The following is a 25,691-nucleotide window of genomic DNA, read 5'->3' on the forward strand; positions in this document are numbered from 1 at the left end:
CGGACATAACTAAGGACTTAAATTGGCGAAAGCCGGCCTGCGATGTGATCTATGCTACAAATCCGGACCGATTCCGGTAATGCTCTTAGTTTGCAGCCGGGCGAAAATTATCTCCAATTGGGAGTGCAACGCACAAAATTCGCACTGTATCGAAATGCGGTCAAGTCCAATTTTGCTTTAGAGAAAATTGGGCACTCAGTCAGTTCTAAGCTTATTACCGCTTTAAATAGGCTGGATTTGTGCAATTGGCCTTAATAAAATTTCCGTAACCAAGAAACCCCTTCTCACCTCCATTCGCCAGCGGGCTCCCGTTCGCCTCCAGCACCATCACCTCGCCCTTGTACTTGGACTGCGCGTAGCCCGGAATCTGGAACTCGCTCTCCCGCTGCGGTACCTTCGTCTTCGGCTCCGTCTGGTTGCACACGATCGTAAAGTTTGCCTTGCCCAGGTAGGGCGTCATGTGGATCAGACAGTCGCTGGTGTACACCAAGCGTGGCACGCTGTACTTCCGGCACAGATCCACCACAATCTGCGTCCCGTCGACATTTACCCGTTCCAGTTCCTTCCGATTTGGCGGGAAGTCAAAGTTGATGTAGGCCGCCATGTGAAACACGCAATCGACGCCCTCGAACGCGGACTCGATGCTGGACGGCTTGCAGATGTCCCCCACGAACGAGACGATCTTGCCCGGCGGGGTGGTGTGATCTGGAAGGGTGGTTCAACATATTAAACAATTTCAAATTTATGAGTCGGTAACACCCATTACCAATTGTATTTTCGTATGGCTTTAGATCGACGACGCGGATTTCGCGCACTTTTGGGTCACGCTCGTGCAATATTCTGATCAAATGTTGTCCGAGAAAGCCGGCACCACCTGAAATGTAAGAAAGAAAAAAATATGTTATTGAAGAACTAATATAGTAAGAATGCATAAAAACAGGTAAAAATTAAAAGAACCAAAACCAAACCAAAACCAAAACTAGTCCTTAAAGTTATTTCCAACATGATTTACTATCAAAAATTACAGAAATAATAAATTAATTATTTATTGAACAATTCTGGAGCATCATTTGGACGGGGAGGTGCGACATTTCTCTTACGGTTTTTCATCGCATTTAAATTCGTGTAATGAAAGGCCGTAAGAGCAATGTCGTACCGCCCCTTTCAAATTTGCTCCAGAATTGTTCACAAACACTCAGAAAAATCATTTAGGATTTAGTTGCGCTATCAACTCATCAAACATTACAAGACAGTGGTAGCCGAAGCTTACTTAATAATATCCTACCGGAAAAAAATCCTCCACAAAAATAAAATATATAACAAAAATATTTCAAACATTAGTTCAATCACTTACTGAATTTTTTTTTTTCAAATATTAGAAAGTATTCGAATTGACAATGAAGCAATTCTCTACGAAATAGGTCTCTTTTTTTAATTTTTGGTTTTTTCAATCCGGCTGAAACATTTTTGGTGCCTTCGATATGCTCAAAGAAGCCATTTTGCATTATTAGTTTGGCCATATAATTTCCCATACAAATTTGGCAGCTGCCCATACAAAAATGATATATTCAGGAATATCCAGAAAGTGCAAAAAAATCTATGACCGAGTTATAAATTTTTGAATCAATACTGTTTTTTTCAAAAAATCGAAATATTGGTAGCAACCAAAATTTAACTTCATTTTTCGATGTAAACTCGAATTTGCAATCCAAATTTTTTGATGAAATTTTGATAAAGTGCACCGTTTTCCAGATAAAGCCATTTTAAGGTAACTTTTTTCAAAAAAGCCGCAGTTATTTTTTTTAAATAAGTGCCCGTCACGGTGTGTTTCCTAGAACAAATTTAAGATAAAAAATTCGGCATGTCTGATATTTGGCACCATGAAAGAAGGGCTCTTTCCCGACATTTTGCGGGGTCCTGCGAAATATTTCGTCGGGGGGTTTAGAGCAACTTTTTTTTTGAAGATTTTTTTTCGATTTTATAGGATTTTTCTTCAGAAAAGTCGATGGAAATCGATGGGTTCATGTTCATAATCATCAAATTTCTTATGAATGTGCCTCAAGAGACTCTAAATTACATATTTGACCTCAAATAAAATGTTTCCAGCCGGTGTTCATCGTTTGAATTAGAATTAAATCCAGAAATTTTGGAGAAAGTCACTTTTTATTTTACGAAATTGGGTATATCTCTGCTTATATTGAATCAAAACTGATACTTTTTTATGGAAATTGTTCAGAAAACTGTTCTCGACAATGTGATTGATTCGAAAATGTTTTAAAATATTTTAGTGTTGTACGGAAGAGGATTGAAAAAATAATGTTGGGAACCTTTTGAGTAATAAATAGCTTTTAAATGAAATACTCTAAGTTTAGCAATGGTTTAAGCTCGAATTTGTATCCGGGCAATCTGTTGCTGTATTTTTATGACAAATTGTACAAAGAAAAGATTTTTATTCGGTCGTTTTGAGGTTTCTAGGTTGGATGTTGGGGTTATTTCAAAGAAAGTTAGAAATCTGGTAAATTTGGGTAGGAAACTTTTTATTTGATGTCTAATATGTAGTTTAGAGTCTCTTGAGGCACATTCATAAGAAATTTGATGGATATAAACAAGAACCCATCGATTTTTATCGATTTTTCGGAAGAAAAATCCTATAAAATTGAAAAAAAAAATCTTCAAAAAAAAAGTTGCTCTAGACCCCCCGACGAAATATTTCGCCGGACCCCGCAAAATGTCGGGAAAGAGCCCTTCTTTCATGGTGCCAAATATCAGACTTGCCGAATTTTTTATCTTAATGTTCTCGGAAAAATACACCGTGCCCATGTTTGCCCACTATTGAATATATTTTGCTTTTTTGAACTTTGTGGATACGACCCTTAGTTGCTGGGATATTGCCATGTAAATGTTTAAAAATAGGAAAATTGATGTTTTCTAAGTCTCACACAAACAACGCACCATTTTCTAATGTCGATATTTCAGCAACTAATGGTCCGATTTACATTGTTAAAATATAAAACATTCGTGAAATTTTCCGATCTTTTCGAAAACAATATTTTCAAAAAAAAATAATTCAAGGCTAACATTTCAAAAGTGCGTAATATTGAATGTTTGGCCCTTTTAAAAAGTTAGTCTTGATTTAACTTTTTTGAAAATATTGTTTTCGAAGAGATCGGAAAATTTCACGAATGTTTAATATTTTAACAATGTAAATCGGACCATTTCACGAATGTTTCATATTTTAACATTGAAAATCAGGGGGGCTTAGAAAACATCAATTTTCCTGTTTTTAAATCTTTGCATGGCAATATCTCAGCAACTAAAGTTCTTATCAACAAAGCTCAAAAAAGCAAAATATTGAGAATTTTCTGAGCCTATCAAAAATATTTTGTTCAAAAGTGGGCAAACAAGGGCACTTATTTTAAAAAAATAACTGCGACTATTTTTAAAATAAAGTTACCTGAAAATGGCTGTAACTTGAAAACGGTGCACTTTGTCAAAATTTCATCAAAAAATTTGGATTGCAAATTCGACTTTACATCGAAGAATGAAATTGAAAAATGTTTGCGACAAATATTTCGCTTTTTGAAAAAATCAGTATTGATTCAAACATTTATAACTCGGTCATAGATTTTTTGCACATTCTGGAAATTTCTGAAAAGTTGGCTTTTGATTTCCCCTAAAACATATCAGAAAATAAAAAATATATTGTTTTTTGCAAATCAAGTTTAATTAACAAAAAGTGAAATTAAAAATCACCATTTTTTTACCTGCAACTTTGCCTAAGGCATCAAATCGACCAAAAAATTCTTTCAAAAGATACAGATTTTTGAATTTTCATATATCATTTTTGCTGCTAAATTTGTATGGAAAATTATATGGACAAACTAATGATGATTTTAATATTGTTTTTAGATTTTTGCTAGTCTAAATCCATTGATATTTTGAATATTTTTGAATACAACAAATTTGCTCTCTGATTTTTCGAACCAAACAAAAACTTTTTAAAAATATTTGCAACGACTCAACTTGAAAACGGTGAAATTAAAAGAAAATGTCAGGTTATTTTCGACTCCAAATTGAATTCTGTACCTAAAAATTGTTTTTAGAATTGTTTGACAACATAACTTCGGTACCAGATATTATAATTCTGGTTTATCCCCTGTAGTGTACTTAAGGAACGCATCACAAAGTTTTATACAAATGGAAAAAATTGTTCTGAAAAATAGTGAAAGTGAAAGAGAATAACGTGAAATAGCGAAACAAGTTAGAGAAAAAAAAAAATGCGTACACCCAGAACTGGGCATCGGCATACGAGAGGATAAAGAGCACGATTCGGTAGTAAAATGGTACTGTGTGCGGACGGAGAGGATAAATCCCGAAACTACCGAGAGTACTTTACTCATGGGTTTATCTTCAAAAAAAAGTTCATCTATCAAAAAAAAAGTACCGGTACTGAGACTCGAACCCAAGACCTTCGGCATATTGAACCGTACCTTTGCCGTATGGCCCACCATGGATCGGTGACTAAGTGGCGGACATTTGTCCATGTAAGCCACTCATAGGATGAACTGTTCCAATGAACGAATGAACACGCGAGAGGACTATACTCTCGCAAAATAGAACTTTCCTCACGTTTCTTTTCATGAGGACTATTCCCTCGTTCTTTCACTTTGGGTGTATAAAAATTGCTGATTTTAGCTTCTAAAAATAAGCCAATTCTAACTGCGTATTTTAACGATCAAACAGGTTTTTTAAATTTAAGGAATTATAGTTTTTAACGATGCATTAATTTAAAAATGATTAAATTGTACAGTGTAAGCTAACAGGATATCATTTCAACAAAATTACAATTAAAAAAAAAGAGAATATCAACAACCTTAATTTTGCCGTATAGGTAACAAAACAAGATACACAAGCATTTTGTGTCAAATTCAGCATAAATCCTTGTCACCCAGCATATAAAACATTCCAACCCGAATCGACAGCAAACATTCATTGACCCAACGAGCGAACAACGCCGACCGGCGGCGGTGACGACGTGTGCTTTGCTGGGTTGCCCCGCAGAAAGTTTTGCGCCCGCATCTAGGCAATGCATGGAAATCGCACAACAAACATCGACAGCTCACTCGACCAAAGTTCGTTTCCCTCGCGCCTGACGGTATGCAAAATTAACGCCAATGTCGACCTGCTTGCTGCAAACTGTGGAGTTGCACTATGCACTTTATCGCTCGCAGGTGTGAGTTTTTTTCTGTTGTTGCGGGTCCACGTGAGTTTCACACGTGCCCGTTTTCCCTCGGTAGGGTATTGATTTTGAAAATTCCCCTCCGATGTTGGGGCGCGCCGGGGAAAATCCGTTCGATTTTCCGCCAGACCAACGTCGAATTTACATCAATCACGACGCGTTTCGTTTAATCAGCCAAGTGGAAATCAAATAAATCATTGCCGAGGCCAACGCGGGGTCGACACTGATTTCACGCCTGACCAGGTACGCGTATGCGTTTCCACACAGTCCCGTTACTGCTGGGAAAAGTCGCCGGAGGCTGTCAACTGTGCCGGCTGAATCGATTGCAAATAGCGAAAAAAAACTCAGAGTTCCCGGTACAATTGGCTCGATATCCTCGAGGGCGAGGGCGGGGACCTGGGAACGCGGAAACTCGCCTCTCCGTCGACACTCTCAGGATATTACAAATTCATTATGTTGATAGAATCATCATCGTTTTGATTCCTTATTTACACATAATTTGAATTTTAAATAAATCGTAACACCTCGCGACGGGGAAAACTCTCGGTCCTTGGGCATGAGGTGGTGGGTGGATTGCTGACAGGATCTCGATTGGAATCATCTCATGGTTCGTGAACCACCACCAGCCAGTCAGCCCACACACTTTGGCCAACCCAGAGAGCATCGGGAAATCGAGTTTTAACCACAGTAATTATGATAATTTTATTATTTCATCTACTGATTATCACCCACTTTGGAAAACGATTTTCTGCCAGCGCAAGCCGACGTTTTATTCTTGCTTTATTTTAATTTTTCGAAACTTTGCTTTTGATGGTGGTTCCGTGATGGAAATGAAAAACAAATAATCCATCAGAAATGATAATCATCAACCCTTTAAACTGAAAAACAAAAAACCATCTTCTCTCATTAATTTCGGAGAAATTTTTGTTTGCCACTTTCAGAAGTGACGAGCAATCTTGCCGCACGTGCATTCTGAGCCAAATTGAGTTGAGATCGCCATAGGACTAAGTAAATATTTTTTGACAAAAATGACGAACTGTCACTTTTTACACGGCACTCACGCACACTATCAAAATAAATGATAGTGTGTGTGAACTCCGTGTAAAAGGGGTGCATTTGCATTTGCAGGGTGTGCCAAGATAGCACGACAAGATTGATATTTCTTTCGTATGAAAAGTGACAAAAATGCACGAAGTTTTTTCAGGACTGAAATCGAGTTTAGGGGATCTGGGAAGGTCAAAAGGTGAGGCATGAGAGCTGCACAAAATGGTGTTCTTAACTCAATTTGGCCAGAAATGCTCGTCCGACAAGATTGCACCACAACGACGAACTGTGAGATTTATGTAGAAAGAATGTTGTTGGTATGTTTTCTTCAAAGCCATAATATATTCTACACTAAAAATGTAAAAATACTAAAACCATTGTTTTCCATTGTTTTCCATAATTGTATGGATGTTATGTTTACAGTAAAGATAGTACAGTAAACCGGAGCGATATTGATAGCATAATATTTTTTTTACAAATTGAAAAATAAAAAAACGCAAATTAAAAAAGAACGAAATGATGTGGAAACATACAGACCTTGGTAGAGAAAAGTTCAAAATTGATTTTTTTAATAGTTTTGATAGTTAGTTAATTATAATTAAGAAAACATTGTTAAAATAGGATTTTTAAATACTTTTAAAGAGTCATGAGTTCTCAACGAATCTGGTATGAATCGAAAAACGGGCTGAATTATCAGATATTTAAGACAACAGTTAAAATTAGTTTCTAAGTTACATGTTTAAAGTGATATTGAAACAAGAATAAAACATATCTTGGAATTATAGGCATTTTAGTAGAACAAATTTCTTAGTAAATTTGAAAAAAAGATTAATTATGGTTGTAATAAAAAGTATATTTTTAAATGATAAAATCTGTTTCTAATAAATTTTGAGCAATTTTGAACGTTTTATTGACTCAACCACAAATTAAAATACATTTTATATAAAGTTGATAAACTTAGTTAAACTTCTTTTCGTCAATTATCCAAATGAAGCATTAGAAGTAATCTTATTGATGGTATAACTAGCAAAGTTTTAAGGTGATATTTGTAAGAAACACAGTGACTATCAAAGTCACCCCGGATTTAAAAATTACAATTTTCTAAGAAACATTTTTTTATGACGCTTTAAAATTAAAAAAAACAATGTTACCCCGGCTTACAGTTATTGAAAGATTAATTAAAATTTTCAACTTTACGTGCAAACAATGTTAAACAGTGTTTAATGAATTGTAGACCATAATTTCAGGCTTTCTTTTTGAATTTTTAACAAAAGGAAATGAAATAAAAAACACTGAATTTATTTATTTATTTATTTTTTTTTTGCTAAGTTTTCACACAGATTTTGCACCCATTTTATTTTTGTTTCTGTGAAACTAACAAGGCCGTTGCAAATATTTGTTGAAGTCTATGTCCCTTGATTTGGCCAAAGTAGAGGGGGAAGGTGCAAAAAAATTACAAGCCGTGGTATTGACAATTGAATGAAAAAAGTGTTCTAAAATGCATTTTACACCTGCCAAATTGTTTTGCAATCATATGTTTTCGAAATATTTGAGTATAGGCGAAATAATTTTTTTCGCCAAAATTAAACATTTTGCAGTACACAGCAAAAAAATTGTGTATGAATATTACCTCTTTTATGATGTAATTTTACCTCAATTAGGACTGAAAAAGCGACATTACACCAGAATAGTGGTAAAATTACACATTTTCAGAGGTAAAATTACACATTTTTTCCTTCCCAGATGTAATATTACCATTTTTTTTTCTGTGTACTATACAACGGAATTTCACCAAAATTTAAAATATTTTTGATCGAACTCAGACATGCTAAATGTGTTTTTAAACGCAGAAAAATGCATTGTATGTACATTGCTTGCAGTTGATTAGACTTCTATTTTCATTAAAATTGTATGGTTTTTAGAAAAAAATGATTTTGCCCGCTGATTTTCGGATTGATTTTTAAGGGGGGGCGACAAAAATTTTGAAAAATATTTGCAACGGCCTAATCATTCGCAAAGCATTTTGTTCGAATATATTTCCAAAATTTTCCAATCGATAATGATATATGGGGTAAGTGATTTTTCACAGCAGAAAAAATAGAAATTTCGTAGCATGCAATCTCAAAATATCCGAATTTCACGGCACTGCAGCTGTATAAAACATAATCATGAATCTAAATGATTTGAAATTTGATTTGAAAAAAAACATAACGCTTGAAGGATTCCAAAGTTTTGCTGACGTCGGTTTCAACTTGATCATTATTTTTTAACTTAATTTTATAGAGATTGTGTTATGGAATGTGGCTTTCCTTATTTTTGAAATTTTAAAAGACTTTTATATATTTTTTAATTTCATTTGGATGTGGTCTCTTAAGCACAAGTATTGTTGTTTTGAGTTTAATTTGTTTAAAAAAAGTGCCAAACATCACATTTACCGATTGTTTGATTGTAACAAATTGTACTGTAAATTTTATCAATATGCCGTTTAAAAAAAATCATTGAAAAAAAAATGAACTTGATAGTAAACTATTTAGAGCCCATAGTATAACGTTTATTTATGCATTTAGATCTGAACTGAGAAACAAGAACAAAAATTCTACCAGCCTAAGCACCATTTTTTTTTTAAATAACAGCTGCTTCCAAACTGACTCTTGATGAACAGCTCGAAGACCCCCGAAAAAAACCTTCTCAAGATACAAACTTTGACATTTGTACATTCCCATTTTGTAAAATCGGCTCAGAGTCGCTCCAACTTTACAGGCTTGATAAAAAGTAAGTATTCAAAACAAAACAAAAAACGAATAAAAAAAGCAATCCAAACATAAACAATACAGGAAAATCATGCGAAAATCAGCAGCAGTAGATAATTTAAAATAATTATGCCAATTAATTTGACAGTCAATGGTGAACCAAACCTTTTTGTCACCAGCTGATCAATTTAAGCATCCATCAAAATTAATCAGATCGGACCATACACTCCCCTCTTCAAAACTCACTCAACAATCGAGTCAAGGAAGTCCAGGTTCGTCGCCAGCATTCCGTACAAGATTCCAACGGACTTTTTGCTCGCTGTGTACTACACAGCTGATTTTGCTTCCTTCCTAGTAAATATACTAAACCACCCAGAAAATACCCCTTCTTGGCCCCATCTGAGGCGCGTGTGAGTGCGTGTGCAAATCAGTAGTCAAGATCCGTCGGCAGTACTTCAGCGTAACCTTGGAAATTGCTCCCCAGCGGACATTGGATATGTTTATTTTGTATTTATTTATTTTTTCGCTCATTCTCCTTTGTTTGGCTGATTTGCTACGCTAAAAACAGTTCAACTGCGCCTGCGAATACAGTTTAAACAGTGCCACTAAATGTGCCGTCAACGTGCCGGTGAGGATTGGTATTGGTGTATTGGCCGTGAACAACCAGGTGAAGACCAACAACAACAGAGGTCTTCCACCTTTGTTGAGGGGAGATTCATCTCCGTTGGAAATCAACACTGTTTTTGAAGACTACGTGACCAGCGATGTCCCCTTTTCAAAACGCAGCTACCAGCTATGTTAGGTGACTTAGTCGCGCTGCCAAGCCGGTTAGTTAACCTCGATAGGACGACAAAAGCCGCAAGAGTCGAAATTTTTGGGTAAAAGTTGCCTAAACGCGCGCTAGTAGAGAGTTAGTTTGAAGAAACAGCGCACAGATCTTGCGTAACCGTTGTCGTTGCGGTTCGTTTGGTCGGGTTGTTGTGTTGTTGCGCCGAGCAGCGGACTTAGCGCACAGCCGTTTTAGCGACTTAATCAATCTCTGCCGAAATTCGGTGGATTCGAGCGAGTTGGGACATATTGAGTCGGTTGAGAAGTGGTGGCTGACTTTGAAGTTTTGGTTTTCGATTAACTTTGGTTGGTTTTGAAGTTATCCAACTTCATCTTAGACGCTGTGCGGCGTGGCTTCCAATTGAAAACCAGTAATTAATAACTGGAGCTGTTGCTGGGTTGAACCTTCACGCGAATCGGATTCGGGAAGGTCACTTTGGTTGGCAGGTGCATGCTAACAGTTTCTTGGAAGTTTAGGAGATTGACAACCCATTCTCAAACACGTTATGGACTGTTTTCAGAGAAGTTGGTCATTTTTTATTATAGAGTTATTTGAACTGGGGCTAATTTGAGGAATACAAAAAAAGTGCGAGAAAAGTTTTGGATAACCATTTTTAACATTTCAAATTGCTCTCCCTTCGTCTAGAATTCAATACTCGTTTCAAAAATGTCAAAAATTGATAGGGTTTTAATTCATTTTTGGAATATTTTCCAACTGGTAAGGGTTTTCTCAAGACTATTACCTTTAAAACATGTACTAGGGTAGGCCACACAAGGTCCATGCACTATTTATAAAAAAAAGTTTTTTCAACAGTGTTGTATAAAAAAAATAGTTGCTTTGGAAATTATTATTTTGAAGGGTGACTTTGATAGTCATAGTTTTTGTAGTTAAAATCAGGTGAAAGGTGCTCAAATTTTATTTTTGAGTCGAATGTACCATCTCTAAGGTTGCTGATATAGCTTTTAACAAAAAAAATCACTGCTTATATTTAGTTAACTAAGTTTATAAGCTTTTTAACAAAATACATATAAATTTTAGGTAAAATTGTTAGAAAGTCAGAATTTTGCCTGAAATTTGAAAAAAATAGTTTTGTTTACAAAATTATCCATTCATATTGCATTTTAAACTGAATTCGAAGCACGAATAAAAAAAATCACATTTCGTATAAAATTTGTTTGCCTTCAAATTAAGAAATTTTATTTAGCTATGTTTCAAAAATACACAATTTTTATTATTTACTAACTTCGTTTACCTTCTCCTAGTGGAAAATTGTCCGAAAAATCCGAAAATGCATACCGTTTTCCGATTTGAAATCATGTTCATAGAGAAAATCATGACACTTGGAGAATATTTCTTAATTGTAGTTAACTAACTTTTTAAACTTTTCAAAATGTAATGGAAACTTCTTCTAGATGTACCTCGAACCTTTCTCTACTCCTGTCAGTATGATTCCATGCAATTCCGTACGTATTTTATTCGTACTCTTCAGTTTGCAAAAAAAATCTCAAACCTATCAAAGTCACCCCGTTTTACGGTTTTTATAGAATATTGGGAGCCCAAGCAGCAATTACTGTTGCCAAGCCTTATTTGCAACTAATTCAAAACAATCCAATATTGCTGTGGCAACATTTACGCAACACTTCTGGAGACAAAAAAAGCGCACTGCAACGAAGCGATTGGCAACAATCGTCAGATAGTTGTAAATGTGTTACAGCAACGTTTCTGATGCACTGTAGAAAAACCATGGTGTTGCAACAATGTGACAAATATATTGCAAATATGTCACCATATTGCTGAAAATTTGGGTTGCTTGAAATGAAACGTGCAACCAAAATGGTTTCAAGCGCAACAAACTTGTAATTAATTTCTAAATACAAATGTTTCCACTTTTGTATCGCTGCAAAACAAAAATGGATAAGTCTAGAAAAAATGATCGCACATTATTTTTCGTTCCCAACAAACAAAATCAGTTTTGTTGAATGTATAGAAGGTTTTTTCTATTGCCATTTCAAATTTACCGAGTAAAATTGCATTCTACTCATAATTATTTCATGCGCCATCAAACTTGTTAAAATTTGTTATCTATTTTTGAACCATTCCAAAGGCAAAATTTAAAAAAAGTTAGCTGATATATGTAAAAAGTGTCTGAGTTCTTATTCAAGCTACTCAGAATGTCGATTATCATGCCAAAATTATAAAAAGTTGGATTAAATAGCTGTAAATTGATTATTAAAGTCATTCTTTACTTTCACCATCATGGCGCTTCGTATGTGCAGGGTTGTATTAAGGAACTAAGGAAATGAGCTATAAGAAAATGATTGTTATTAAATTCTTTTTCATTAGGAACTAAGGGTAAATTAAAATATGTACCGTCATCTGGGGTAAAACGGGACAAATAGGGTGAATTGGGACAGATGTTGTAGCCTTGTGAATGCATAATATTTGGGTATTTTTGGTTAATTTCGGATAGAACGGTCACAAAACAACCAATATAGTGTATCGTTTTTCAAACTTCAAGCTTTTAAGTGCTCTACAAACTGCTGTCCCTATTCAGACTGTAGTCCCGATTCGTCCCAGTTAACAGTATCATAAATCACTATGCGCAAAGTGAGGACTAAACCAATTGTTCCCAAACATTGGAAAGTTGTTTAGGACACCAAATTTGGACAACTTTGTTTTTCCAAACAACCATATTACACCCTATTGCCCCACCTTCCTTGAATATCTGGGCATGCTAGTGCTTTAGGGAGTATTTGGTCAAAATAATCTTTTTGCAACAGTGGTCCACATCGCAAATTTGTATACGGAGCGGCCGTGGCTGACTGGTTACGGTGTTCGCTTTCTAAGCGAACGGTCCTGGGTTCGATTCCCATCTGCTCCCAACGAGAAAGTATAGGAAATATTAATCTTGAAACTCTGAACATGAACGAAAAATCAAAGTCGCCCGAGTCGAGGTTCGATCCCCCGTCCTTTGGATTGGTAAGCAAAAATGCTAACCACTAGGCCATCACGGCTTGGTGAGCTATGACTGGAATTAGGAATACTGTTACTATCAAACTATATACGCGCTGGGTCCTTGTCCATTTGACAAGGGTTCGGAAGTTCTAAATAACGTTTGAACCCGATTGGTGCAAACGTTCTTCAGGGCGGGGCTTGTCGATAAAAGCTGAAGTACCTCGCGCTCGGCTAGCCAGCATAGACATGGGTCACCGAAGCTCGGCAGAGCTAACACTTTCCAAATGCCTATGCTAGTTATTTGCATGTATAGAATATAGATCTAAAAATACATGGAAACAACTCAATTTGTAAGAAGTGGCCGCGTGGTCCCGTTTGGTTGGTTGCACACACACACACACAGTGGTCCACATCGCAAATTTGTATGAAAATTAATTGTCCAAACATGATGCTGTTCTTCAGCTAAGTTGTATTGATAAGAGTTGTTGAAAATAGGAAAAAACAACTTTTGGCTTTGTTGAGATAAGAGTGGTTCACGATTACCCTACGTTTTATAAAATCTAACTTTTCAGGATTACTTTTGTATTTTTTACTCTCCTACACATTTGTTGGGCCTGCCAATTTAAGTAACTTTGTCGAAGACACTATAATTTTATCTCAACTTAGAGTTGAAAGGTATTGAATGACAAATCAAAACTGTTTCAATTCGTTCTGATCAAATAAGGCCTGCATTCAATGGGAGAGGGTTTTTTTTCCTCTTAAATCTGCTTCTTTCGTTGTCCCGACGCAAAGAAAAGGCTGCTAAAAACTCAAAATCCAACCAATTCCCTTATTTCAAGGAGCACAAGGTTCGTTTTTCAAATTGTGACAATGTGTAGAATAGCAAAAGTACGATAAAATTTAACATGCTCAACTGTAGCGCTAATTTTGGTGTGCTTTTTAAAAGTCTAGTTTCAGATGTTGTCCCGTCACGCTACATTTTTATTTCGTGGGAAGTACTGGTACAAAATTTAGCAATTTACATGACATTTCTATGTAGAAAAATCAGTTATTTCTTCAAAAATATATATATTAAAAAAACATTGGTGGGTTCCTTCTATGGTTTTACAGCTACAGCAAAACGCAGAAAAATCATTTTTCGAATTTTTGAAGCCAATTAATTGGTTCTATAACAAAGGTTTATAGTTCATCCCTCCCAATTATGTCCCTGTTATTTGCCGTTCCAACAAATAATCAAAATATTTTCTGTATTCAGATAATGTAGCAAAAACGTTTCAGATATGTTGCAAACACTTCAAGCTTTCTTTTGTTTTGTGTAATGTTGTGGTAACATAATGGCAACAACAATTTTTTTGGTAATGTTATTTTAACGTTGTATTTATGTTTCCACTGTAACCATCCAGCTCCTGCAAATTTGCTTTGTGCTAGAGCTGTCAAACAAAACAAATTGAAAAAGTCAACCACAAGGTGTATACAACCAGACATAGAAATACAAAAATTGTCGTGTTTTAGACTAGTTTCTTTGTAGGTTTCATGTTACTTTTATTCGAAATATAGAAAATTATCATATATTCATAGTTTGCCTCTGGTTTACAAATGTAGCACGCGGTAATCAACCAATTTCAAACGTTGTTCCTCCAGTGCAGATTTCACAACGAAAAAGTGCATCTGCCGGTTAGGTCGGCTTCGCTTCTCTTTCCGGACGTTGTGCTGACTGATCCTGTTTCTGTTTTGGAACCGGTTCTTAATCTTCGGTTCCGGTATGCTCCGGGAACCTCTGTTTTTCTGCTGCTTGGTAATCTATCCGATGGGGAATGAATGGTCCATTCCTTCCTCGTCATTCCGAGCGTTTGTCAGTTTCTTCCTTGCATTGCGACGCTGGGCTTTGCAACGGCCCGTACTGAAAGATTCCTTTCTGGAGGAAACTCAATACACAAATGAAACTTTCCGGTTGGAAAAATATAAAAAAATCAATCATTTTTCTTCTCAAGCTTTCGACTAAAACTCTGCTTTTTTAAATAATGTTATATTTTTGTTGCGAAAACGTTGCAATAGCTATTATTTCAAGAGCATTTGTTTTCGAGTCTAAAACGATGCTTCACTGAGGAAACGTGGCTGAAACATAGTTGTGACATATTTGGCATCTAAATATAAGATTGTTGTAGCTTAGCTTTCTGATTCCTTGTTGCAACTTATTTTGAACTTAGTCATTTTGAGCATGTTGCGCATTGCTACTTGGGAGGCTTGTTGCGAGGCATAATTTCGACTGGACAAAATTTCTTTTTTTTTTAATTATCAAAACAGTAAACAAAGTAAACATGCTGTTGACTTGTTCAATTAACCAGTGATTCAAACTCACACCGGTTCAAAGCCTAGTAGTTTTTGAACAATGAATAATTATGAACATGAATTTTATTTTACTAAAAAGCTTTTTTCATTTAAAAGTATAGGAAAACTATCAAAAATTTTACAAAAACAAAAAACAAAAAGTAATTTTAAAATAATACATAAAATTAAACTAAATAAAAACAAATTCAGAATATTTCTCAAAAAACTAAACCAAGAAAGAATTCGTAAGAAAATAAAAACATATTTATTTTTTATAAAAATATATAAAAAACTATTAATGTGTGAAAAACATACAAAAGATATAACTGGACAAAACTTGATTAATAAAAAATAATGGAAAACTCACAGAAGTATTATGAAAACATGAATTAACTATTTGAAAAAATAATAAATAAATTCGCAAAAAAAAATATTTTTGACTAATCTAGAAATATCTGCTTACGTTTGAATGAATGGAAAATACGAAAAAAAAATCATAGAAAAAAGTAAATAAGTAATAATTACAGTGTAAACAGTATTTTAAAGGAGCTCCAAAATACTATTAATACTTCGTAATTGCTTACTATTTACAATTAAAAATTTAATAAATTGAATTAAAAATGCACAATGCTATTTTTGAAACAAACAGCCTACATTTCTTTCTAAAGTAAGCTTGAAATTCATTTCTTGTTTTTAATAATCTTGACTTGAAAAATAGGAAAACTTACATAAATAGAAATAGAAATAACTCATAAGAATTAAACGAAGGTTGAAATATAAAATTATCAGAAAAAATAAACATATTTAAACGAATTTAAACGAATGAAAAAAACTACCAAATGTATTACTTAAAGGGTTTCCAGCTAAGTCTTAGACTTCAAATTATTAATAATTACTTTGATTTTATGCTAGCAATTCGGTTATTCATTGATTATTTAAGTAATTTAATACAATTGTACTTGTTAAACGAACCTTTTTTTTAATGTTGGGTAATAATCTATTTGGACTACTCTTCTTGATGATGAGATTAGAAAGATAAAGATTATTAAAATATATTACTTTACTATACTATATTAGCATTAAAAGCATTACACAATTTTCAATCAAATATTCAAGTAAGGCCATTGCTAATATTTTTAAAAAGTTTATATTTGCACAGAAAAAAAAAATGATGGTAATATTCATCAAGAATTGGTGACAGATTTTGTGGCTAAAAAAATGATGAATTTTACCCCAGAAAATGATGAATTTTCATCAGTTTTTGATGAATATTCATCAGGTTCACATTTTTACACATTTTTTATGGAATATTACTCAAAAAAAGAGGTAATATTCAACCTACCAAATTTTCAACATTCCAAAATTCAACTTTTTTTTTCTGTGTGGCTCAAATAATTAAGGGCCATTTTTTTCAAAACTCTTCAAAATTCCAATGGATATTCATTTTGATCATGATGGATCCAATGAAAAAAAGGGATTTTTTGTGAAATTACGTTGTACAGAACCAAACCATTTTTGTGATAATTTTTTTTCAGTTTTACTCTTGATTTTGATTTTTTTTTAAATAAATATTTCAATTTTTAAAAGAGTTATCAGATGAACAATTTTTAAAAATATAATTTCATTGTAATACTTCGTTTAGAGCAACTATAAAAAATACTTAAAGTTTTTTAATATTAATCTATATTTTTATAAACCAATTCAGTAATTAACCATTTTGACCTAGTAATTTGAGTAATTAATTGGCAGACTGGCAAGTAATAATTGCTTCTGGAAATCCTTGTACTACTTCAAAAAGACTTAATTATTATGAAAGAGTCTATAATCCTATATAATATGTTGTTGAGATAAAAAATTATCTCATTATTGTTTTAGAAAAATAGCTTATGCTAATCCAACAAAAATATTTGTTGAAAAAGAATAAATTAAAATGAAAAAGGGTTAAACTAACAAGAAAAACTACAGAAACAAGAATAACTAATTCGAATGAATTAATTAAATCAGAACTTAGCTTTTAAAAAACTGCGGTGTTTCAAAATAATTTCTTAAAATTCTTCAATTTTTTTTTGTAATATGGAAACATTTTTTTAAGTATATATTATTCATAAAACATGCTAAAATTACATTTGAAAACTTAAATAATTGCATATTTTTTTACTGAAAAATGTTGAAGAAAAACTTATAAATAGTTTTGGAATGATATTTAAATTAGTAAGAAATAAGACTTTTCACATATTTCTCACTTTTGACATTTTGTTCTAAGAACCTTTTGTTTAAAATCTTCATAAAATATAGTTCAACAAAAGGATAGTAAAGATATTGACTGAATCATCCACGTGAAGAAAATACAAATTCCATTAATATGCTCATTTATATTTCTCATGAACCACTGCATTATGTCACATATTAAATAAATATTATCATCTTTCTCGTTTGTTGATTCCAAATACACCAAAATATTAAAACCTAGGTGCTAACCAAAGCAAATGACGTCGTATTCTATCAACCTTGAAATTTCGTATATTTACCGGTGATCAGTACAATTTCCGTAGCCTCCTCCATTCTGATGTCCCGTGTTGGTATCGTCGTTTCCAGGATCCAATCTGATGTTTCAAACTATGCTAATCAAAAGCTGCACTGCCCTTAAAAACTCGTTTTGTTCTGCTCATAGAACCCCACTTCACTCCAGTTGAACACTGCTCATTCTTCGTGGCGATCGTGCCACCACTTTCGACTCCCAACTGGGTGTGTGTTGTTTGTCACCAATTTGGCAAGATCAGCTAAAATGCGACCGCACCGGGACTTGCATAACTTTCCGCAGCTGGCGGGGACGGACGGACGGACGTTAGTGACCTTCTTCAAATGTGTACCAAAAACTTGAATTTCAAGTCTCTTCGCTAGCTTTATCTCCGCGCAGAACTGGATCTCACTCCCGGGCCCACCCCAAACACAACGACCGATCGCGATCACTTCCAAACGCGGACTGAGAAGAGACTCTTCAGCCGCGCGTTCGATTCAACCGTCCAGCCAAGACGACGACGCATTGGGCGTGATGAGACACAGTATCAGCCATAGTCAATGGAAATGGATACAGGCACAAGTTCAGGCCAATTGTTGGACTCTCGGCAGTCATGACGTAAGTATTTGTCACAAGGTGTGGAGTCTTTTGCGGGACGTGATTGACGTTTTAATTCGGGAATTGATTTTTTTTTTAAATAAGGTATATTTGCTTTGTGATTCCGGCCGGGACCGTGGTGTAGGGGTAAGCGTGATTGCCTCTCACCCAGTCGGCCTGGGTTCGATCCCAGACGGTCCCGGTGGCATTTTTCGAGAGGCCCCGGACTAACTTAGAGGTTAGGTCGTTAGCTCAGTCCAGGTGTAGGAGTCGTCTCCCTGGGTCCTATCTCGGTGGAGTCGCTGGTAGACAGTTGGACTAACAATCCAAAGGTCGTCAGTTCGAATCCCGGGGTGGATGGAAGCTAAGGTGTAAAAAGAGGTTTGCAATTGCCTCAACAATCAAGCCTTCGAACACCTAGTTTCGAGTAGGAATCTCGCAATCGAGAACGCCAAGGCAATGCTGTAGAGCGAATAATTTGATTTTTTGTTTTTTTTTTTTTTTGCTTTGTGATTCTATCAATTGATCAAATTAATTCCTTTGAAAAATTATAACAAAACAAAGTAAGACAAAAAATCTATTTTGGAAATGTTCTCAATTTATTGTGAATCAATGAATTGAATGCTAAACGAACTTTTTTGAACTAAAATATTTGAAATGCCCAAGCTTCAAGCAAAAAAAAACTGGTTCGGAATCTAAACAAAACATTCAGGTAAGGAGCACGGTGCAAATAAAAACAAAAAACCAAGTTCCTATGAAAAACGAAAAACAAAAAACAAAAAAACAAAAAAACAAAAAACAAAAAACAAAAAACAAAAAACAAAAAACAAAAAACAAAAAACAAAAAACAAAAAACAAAAAACAAAAAACAAAAAACAAAAAACAAAAAACAAAAAACAAAAAACAAAAAACAAAAAACAAAAAACAAAAAACAAAAAACAAAAAACAAAAAACAAAAAACAAAAAACAAAAAACAAAAAACAAAAAACAAAAAACAAAAAACAAAAAACAAAAAACAAAAAACAAAAAAACAAAAAACAAAAAACAAAAAACAAAAAACAAAAAACAAAAAACAAAAAACAAAAAACAAAAAACAAAAAACAAAAAACAAAAAACAAAAAACAAAAACAAAAAACAAAAAACAAAAAACAAAAACAAAAAACAAAAAACAAAAAACAAAAAACAAAAAACAAAAAACAAAAAACAAAAAACAAAAAACAAAAAACAAAAAACAAAAAACAAAAAACAAAAAACAAAAAACAAAAAACAAAAAACAAAAAACAAAAAACAAAAACAAAAAACAAAAAACAAAAAACAAAAAACAAAAAACAAAAAACAAAAAACAAAAAACAAAAAACAAAAAACAAAAAACAAAAAACAAAAAACAAAAAACAAAAAACAAAAAACAAAAAACAAAAAACAAAAAACAAAAAACAAAAAACAAAAAACAAAAAACAGAAAACAAAAAACAAAAAACAAAGAACAAAAAACAAAAAACAAAGAACAAAAAACAAAAAACAAAAAACAAAAAACAAAAAACAAAAAACAAAAAACAAAAAACAAAAAACAAAAAACAAAAAACAAAAAACAAAAAACAAAAAACAAAAAACAAAAAACAAAAAACAAAAAACAAAAAACAAAAAACAAAAAACAAAAAACAAAAAACAAAAAACAAAAAAAAAGAAAATTTCTAACTTTGGCAATCTAGTTGAAAATAGGTCGATCAGAATTTCGAATGTATGACAAAAGTTCGAAAGACATAAGGTTTAATGGACAAAAGGTCGAATGCCAAAAGGTCGAATGGGCAAAACGTCGAAAGGACAAAAGGTCGAATTAAAAAAACAAACATTACAAATCAAAACTTTTGATTTAAGCCTAAATACACAAATATTGATAAGCAGTTATGGAAAGGTTATTCGAATGTTTTTCACCTGTATATTGTTAAAAATTAAGAGGTCTTCTGAATATAAACTTGCCCCCGGATTTTTGGTGACTTTTTGAAAGGGCTTGGGGGGGGGGGTTGGGTGTTAGATCGGGTTCATCTTAAAAAATATAAATAAATACTATCGTTTTTTTATATATACAGCTATGTTTTTGAGGACAGATTTTTCTTAAGATCTTTTGTGACTATGAAAGAAATAATGAAAAAGGATAGAAAACTTGCAAAAATATTAAAAAAACGATACTTTTCCATTTTTCGAAACTATTTAAATTTTAATTGGAAAGAATACAATAGTCTCTAAAATATTCCAACAGTTTTTATAAATAAAATAAAAACTTACAAAATATTTAACAAATAGTATTTAAAAAAAGAGAACTGGTAATATTTGAAAAAATGGAAAAACTCACAAAATTATTACGACAGTCAAGAAAAAGTTTTTTTTTAAATTACATAAAAACTTAAAAAATATTTTAGAAGCCAAACTTTTTTTTTGGGAGAATGTTTGAAAGAATGGGAAAACTCACAAAAACATTACGACAGTCAAAAATATGTTGTTTAATTAAAAAAAACTTGAAAAATATTACAGAAGTCGACCTTTTTTGGGAGAACAGCTCATGTTTGAAAGAATGGAAAAACTCACAAAAATATGTTGACAATCAAGAATAGGTTGTTTTTGTAAATAAAAATAAACTTCCAAAATATCTTAGAAGTTGAACTTTTGTTTAAGGAACTATTTATGTTTGGAAGAATGGAAAAATTCACAAATTTATTTTGACAATCAAGAATGGGTTGTTTTTAAAAATTAAATAAAAACTTAAAAAATATTTTAGAGGTCGAACTTTTTTTTGGAAGAACAGCTCATGTTTGAAATAATGGGAAAACTTACAAACATATTACAAGAAATTCAGACATGTTTGTAAGAAAATAATGTTTTCAAGATTTTTTTAGTGTTTATAATTATAATAATTTATTCTATTTTTTCACAATCGACCGTTTATCCTTTTGACGTTTTATCCATTCGACCTTTTATCCACTTTCGACCTTTTGTCCATTCGACCTTATGTCTTTCGACCTTTTGTCGCACATCCCAGAATTTCAAGTCTCTGTTTAACATTTCGCTTCTTTTTTCTCCTTTTCATAAGCTCTATGATTTTTCATTCGAAAATGTAAATTAAGATTTTGATAAATATCCTTCAACAAAGCTCTTAGAAAAATATAATATTTAAGTGACCTTCCATGTAAGAATATTATAATTATTAATTATAGTTATTAATATATGACTGTTCCTAAAACGCCAATGATTGCATCGTAAAGTTGTTTCAGAACAAAACTAACTGAAACAATAAGAGACATTTTTTGCATTAAAATAAGTATATGTAGCAAAAGTCATTCTTCATGCGCAAACGTTAAGTATTTGAATTTGAATTGAATTGAATTTATTTTCTTTTTTAAGGCAGGAAAAGCCACCAAAGCAGTGGCACCAAAAACCTACTTCTTTTTGTAAACACATAATACAAAACATAAATACATGAGTAACAAAATACAAATAACACGGCTGGACCCAGAGCTCCATCTTCGCGAGGAGCTCGGTTGAGCTGGACTCCTACACGGAGAAAAAAGAGTTCCCAAAATCGTGAACAAGCGTTCATGAAAATGGGAACCACGAACAAAGTGTTCAAATTTCATGGTACGTTTTTCAAAATCGTACCATGGGATTTGAACACTTTGTTCGAGGTTCCCATTTTCATGAACGCTTGTTCACGATTTTGGGAACTTTTTTTTCTCCGTGTACACTCCTGGCTGAATCATCTGAAAAGGAACAAAAGAAAGAAAAGGCAAAGCAGGATCAAATAATTCAACGATAAAAAAAAACAAACAGAGCAACAGTATCAGTTCAATTGAGTTACGAAATGGAAGAAAGAGAAGAGAAAAAAGATAAAAAAAAGAAATTATTAAATCTGGAAATCGTAGGATTTGAGAAGTTTCTCTAGGATAGCCGGTTCAGACAGGAAATTGGTTAGCTGTTTTTTGAAAATAGATAGGCTTAAGCAATCACCAAACTTGTTTGAAAAAAAGTTATACAATTGAGCACCTTTAAACGTAATACTTCGTTCGCCAGCTAAAGTTGAAACATTGGGACGCTGTAATGAATCGTGGTTTCTTGTAAAATGATTATGAGTGGAGGGTTTAAATTTTGTATTACTATGAGTTTGATTTGCTAAACATGAATAAATAAAACAGCATGATTGAATGATGTAAATGCCTCTTACAGGATAAATATTTTTGAATTTAGTGTACAAATCAACGGAATGACTACGGATTGGCAAGTTAAAGATTATTCTTAAGAATTTGTTCTGAGCAATTTGAACTTTGTTAATAAGAATGTTACACGCGTTACCCCAAACAGCAGTTATATACGAAAGATGAGAGCTAAACAATGAATGATATATTAACAAAAGGACACTTAAAGGTAGTTTGTGTTTGATTTTATAAATGATTCCAGTTATTTTGTTAAGCTTAAGTAATAATGAATTTATATAAGGTGACCAATTAAGTCTGTTATCTAAGATGATTCCAAGATATTTGCATTCATCTATGACTTTAACATCAGGAAAACTGTTTTTTGTTAGTGTCAATCTGTTAGGAATGGAACGATTAGAGTTTTTAATATTTATTATATTTGATTTATTAATATTCAAAGCTAATTTGTTAATTCGGAAATATTCAACAAGAGTTTTGAGATCATCGTGCAAGTTTTTATCATTTTCGGAAGCAGACTTGTTATTATACAGAAAAGAAGAATCGTCAGCAAAAAGTTTCAATTTACCTTTAAGAGATAGGAATGCTAAATCATTTAAGTAAATTATGAAAAATAATGGTCCAAGTACCGAGCCTTGTGGAACACCTACATCAATAAATTTAATATTACTTTTAATACCATCAAAACTTACAAACTGGGATCTATTAGATAGATAACTTTTAAACAAATCTAGAGGAACACCACGAACACCAGCCCGTTCGAGTTTAGCTAACAAAATATTATGATCAACGGTGTCAAAAGCTTTAGATAAATCCAATAACAGTCCAAGCACATCCTCCTTATCATCTAAGTGGCGTTGAATTTTATTAACTAAGTCAATTACTGCGTTAGTTGTAGAAGATTTCTGTCTAAACCCATACTGTTGAGTACAAAAGAATTTTGTGCTAATTAAGAAGTGATTTAATCTTTGAAAAAGGATCTTTTCGAAAATTTTATTTATTGAGGAAAGAACAGATATTGGACGATAGTTATTAAAAAGTGAATTGGATCCGGATTTAAATATAGGTGTAACTCTAGCTATTTTTAACTGATCAGGATAGAAACCATTAACCATAGATAAATTTAAAATGTTAGTGAGAATTGGGGCAATAATTAACTTTACTTTTTTTAAAATAAATGCAGAAATTTTATCATGTCCACAACTAGTGTTATTACTAAGAGAATCAATTATATTAATTATTTCGTATTCATTAGTAGGCTCTAAGTTGAAAGATCGTTGGCTGTTTTTCAAAGTCCGAAATTTATTAATATCATCGTTCAAAGTTTTAGGAATGTTATTTGCTAATGATTTGCCAATTGAAGTAAAAAAAGAGTTAAATTCGTTTGCAATAGTTTGTTGGCTATCAATTGTTACTTTCACACCTGAATCAGTTAATTTAGTCATAGTTTTAGGTATTTTATCTTTATGTTTTCGACCAAGAACATCGTTAATGTTATTCCAAATATCCTTAGTGGATTTTGATCCAGAAAATTTATCTTTATAGTAATTTTGATATAATATGCTTGAACAGTTTTTAATTTTATCAGAAATAGCTTCAATTTTGATTTCGATGTGATCTACAGTTTTACCTTGAGATAAAAGCTTATTTTTCTTTTTCTTTAGATTCCTAGATGAATTGTATAAAGACTGTAAGTTATCATTGACCCATGGACAAGCAGAAGTTTTATTTTTAATTAAGTATTTAGTTGTACTCTCCGATATAGAATAATTATAACATATGGACCAAGGCATTGTCCCATTTTAATGCCGTTAATTTGCATGATGATTGCAGAGCAAAAGACATTCCCGTTTGAGCAGGAATAAAAGTACCGTAAACCGGGGTGACATTGATAGAATATCAATTTATATTTAAATTTTGTTCCAACTGGTAAGGTTTGTCTTAAGATTACTATTTTTAAAACATGTACTAGGGTAGGCCACACAAGGTGCATGCACTATTTTTGATAAAAAGTTTTTTCAATAGTGTTTAAAAAAATAGTTGCATTGAAAATTCTTATTTTGAATTCCGGGGTGACTTTGATAGTCATAGTTATTCTTGTAAAAATCAGATTTAATGTGTTCAAATTTTATGTTTACGTCAAATGTACCATCACTAAGGTGTCTGATACAGCTTTTAAGAAAAAAAATCAATGTTTATAAATAGTTAACTAAGTTTATAAGCTTTTTAACAAAATACATATAAATTTTAGGTAAAATTGTTAAAAAGTCAAAATTTTGCCTAAAATTCGTTAAAACTAGTTTTGTTTATAAAATTATCGAATCATATTACACTCTAAACTGAAATCGAAGCAAGAATCAAAAGTTTTCACATTTTATATGACATTTGTTCTATTGAAAATGCATATAAAATGGGAGATTTTTTTTTAAATTATGTTTCAAAAACCCGTAATATCAATTATTGACAAACTAATTTTACTTCTCCTAGTGGAAAATTGTCCAAAGAATCCGAAAATGCATTCCATTTTCCGATTTGAAATCATGTTCATTGAGAAAATCATGACACTTTCAGAATATTAAAATAATGCTATTTATCAACATTTTCTTAATTATAGTTAACTCACTTTTTAAACTTTTCAAAATTTTATGAAAACTTCTTCTAAGAGTACTTTGAACACTTCTCTACCACGGTCAGAATGATTCCATACCATTCCGTACGTATTTAATTTGTACTCTTCATTTTGCGGAAAAATCTCAAACCTATCAAAGTCACCCCGGCTATCAAAGTCACCCCGTTTTACGGTATCATAATTACTGATTCGCCAAAAGCTGAGATCACCTGCGAGTGAATTTTCCAATAATGTGATAAATCGCTTAACGCTGTAATAACATGAGTGCAAAAAAATATTCGATTTTCATTTCGTTTGTTCCGCGTGAGATAACGGTGGCGAAATGAAAGGCCATTTTCGAAAAAAATAATATATTAAGTGACGAACAACATGATAATTATAACAGAACAAAAAGCGAGCGAGAGAGAGAGACAGGGCTCATCCTTTTCCAAGTGGGTGGATAATTCCAGATGAAAGCAGATTCTGATTATAGAACAGGAAGGAAAAAAAAAAGAGCCTGGTAAAATTCAGATTGGACAGCACACAACTGAGGACATTTAATCGCGAGGATAATTAAAATGCAATTAAAACATTGAAAAATGAATTAAAAGCAAATTTGGGC

At 32.8% G+C, this 25,691-nt stretch overlaps 1 protein-coding gene across 1 annotated transcript in view; it reads right to left on the reverse strand.

The window, feature by feature from the left end:
* LOC120432614 (3 beta-hydroxysteroid dehydrogenase type 7) overlaps nt 1–18,161 on the reverse strand; it is an 18,959-nt gene extending 798 nt beyond the window's left edge. The window contains exons 1-3 of the mRNA XM_052710524.1: nt 17,674–18,161; nt 767–874; nt 289–705 (exon numbers count right to left, since the gene is read on the reverse strand). Coding sequence (XP_052566484.1) covers nt 289–705; nt 767–874; nt 17,674–17,707 — 559 coding nt within the window. The 5' untranslated portion in view covers nt 17,708–18,161. The remainder of the gene's footprint in view (nt 1–288; nt 706–766; nt 875–17,673) is intronic.
* Between the last annotated feature and the right edge of the window lie 7,530 nt (nt 18,162–25,691).

This window comes from Culex pipiens, chromosome 3 (assembly GCF_016801865.2).
Source record: "Culex pipiens pallens isolate TS chromosome 3, TS_CPP_V2, whole genome shotgun sequence".
NCBI lineage: Eukaryota > Metazoa > Arthropoda > Insecta > Diptera > Culicidae > Culex > Culex pipiens.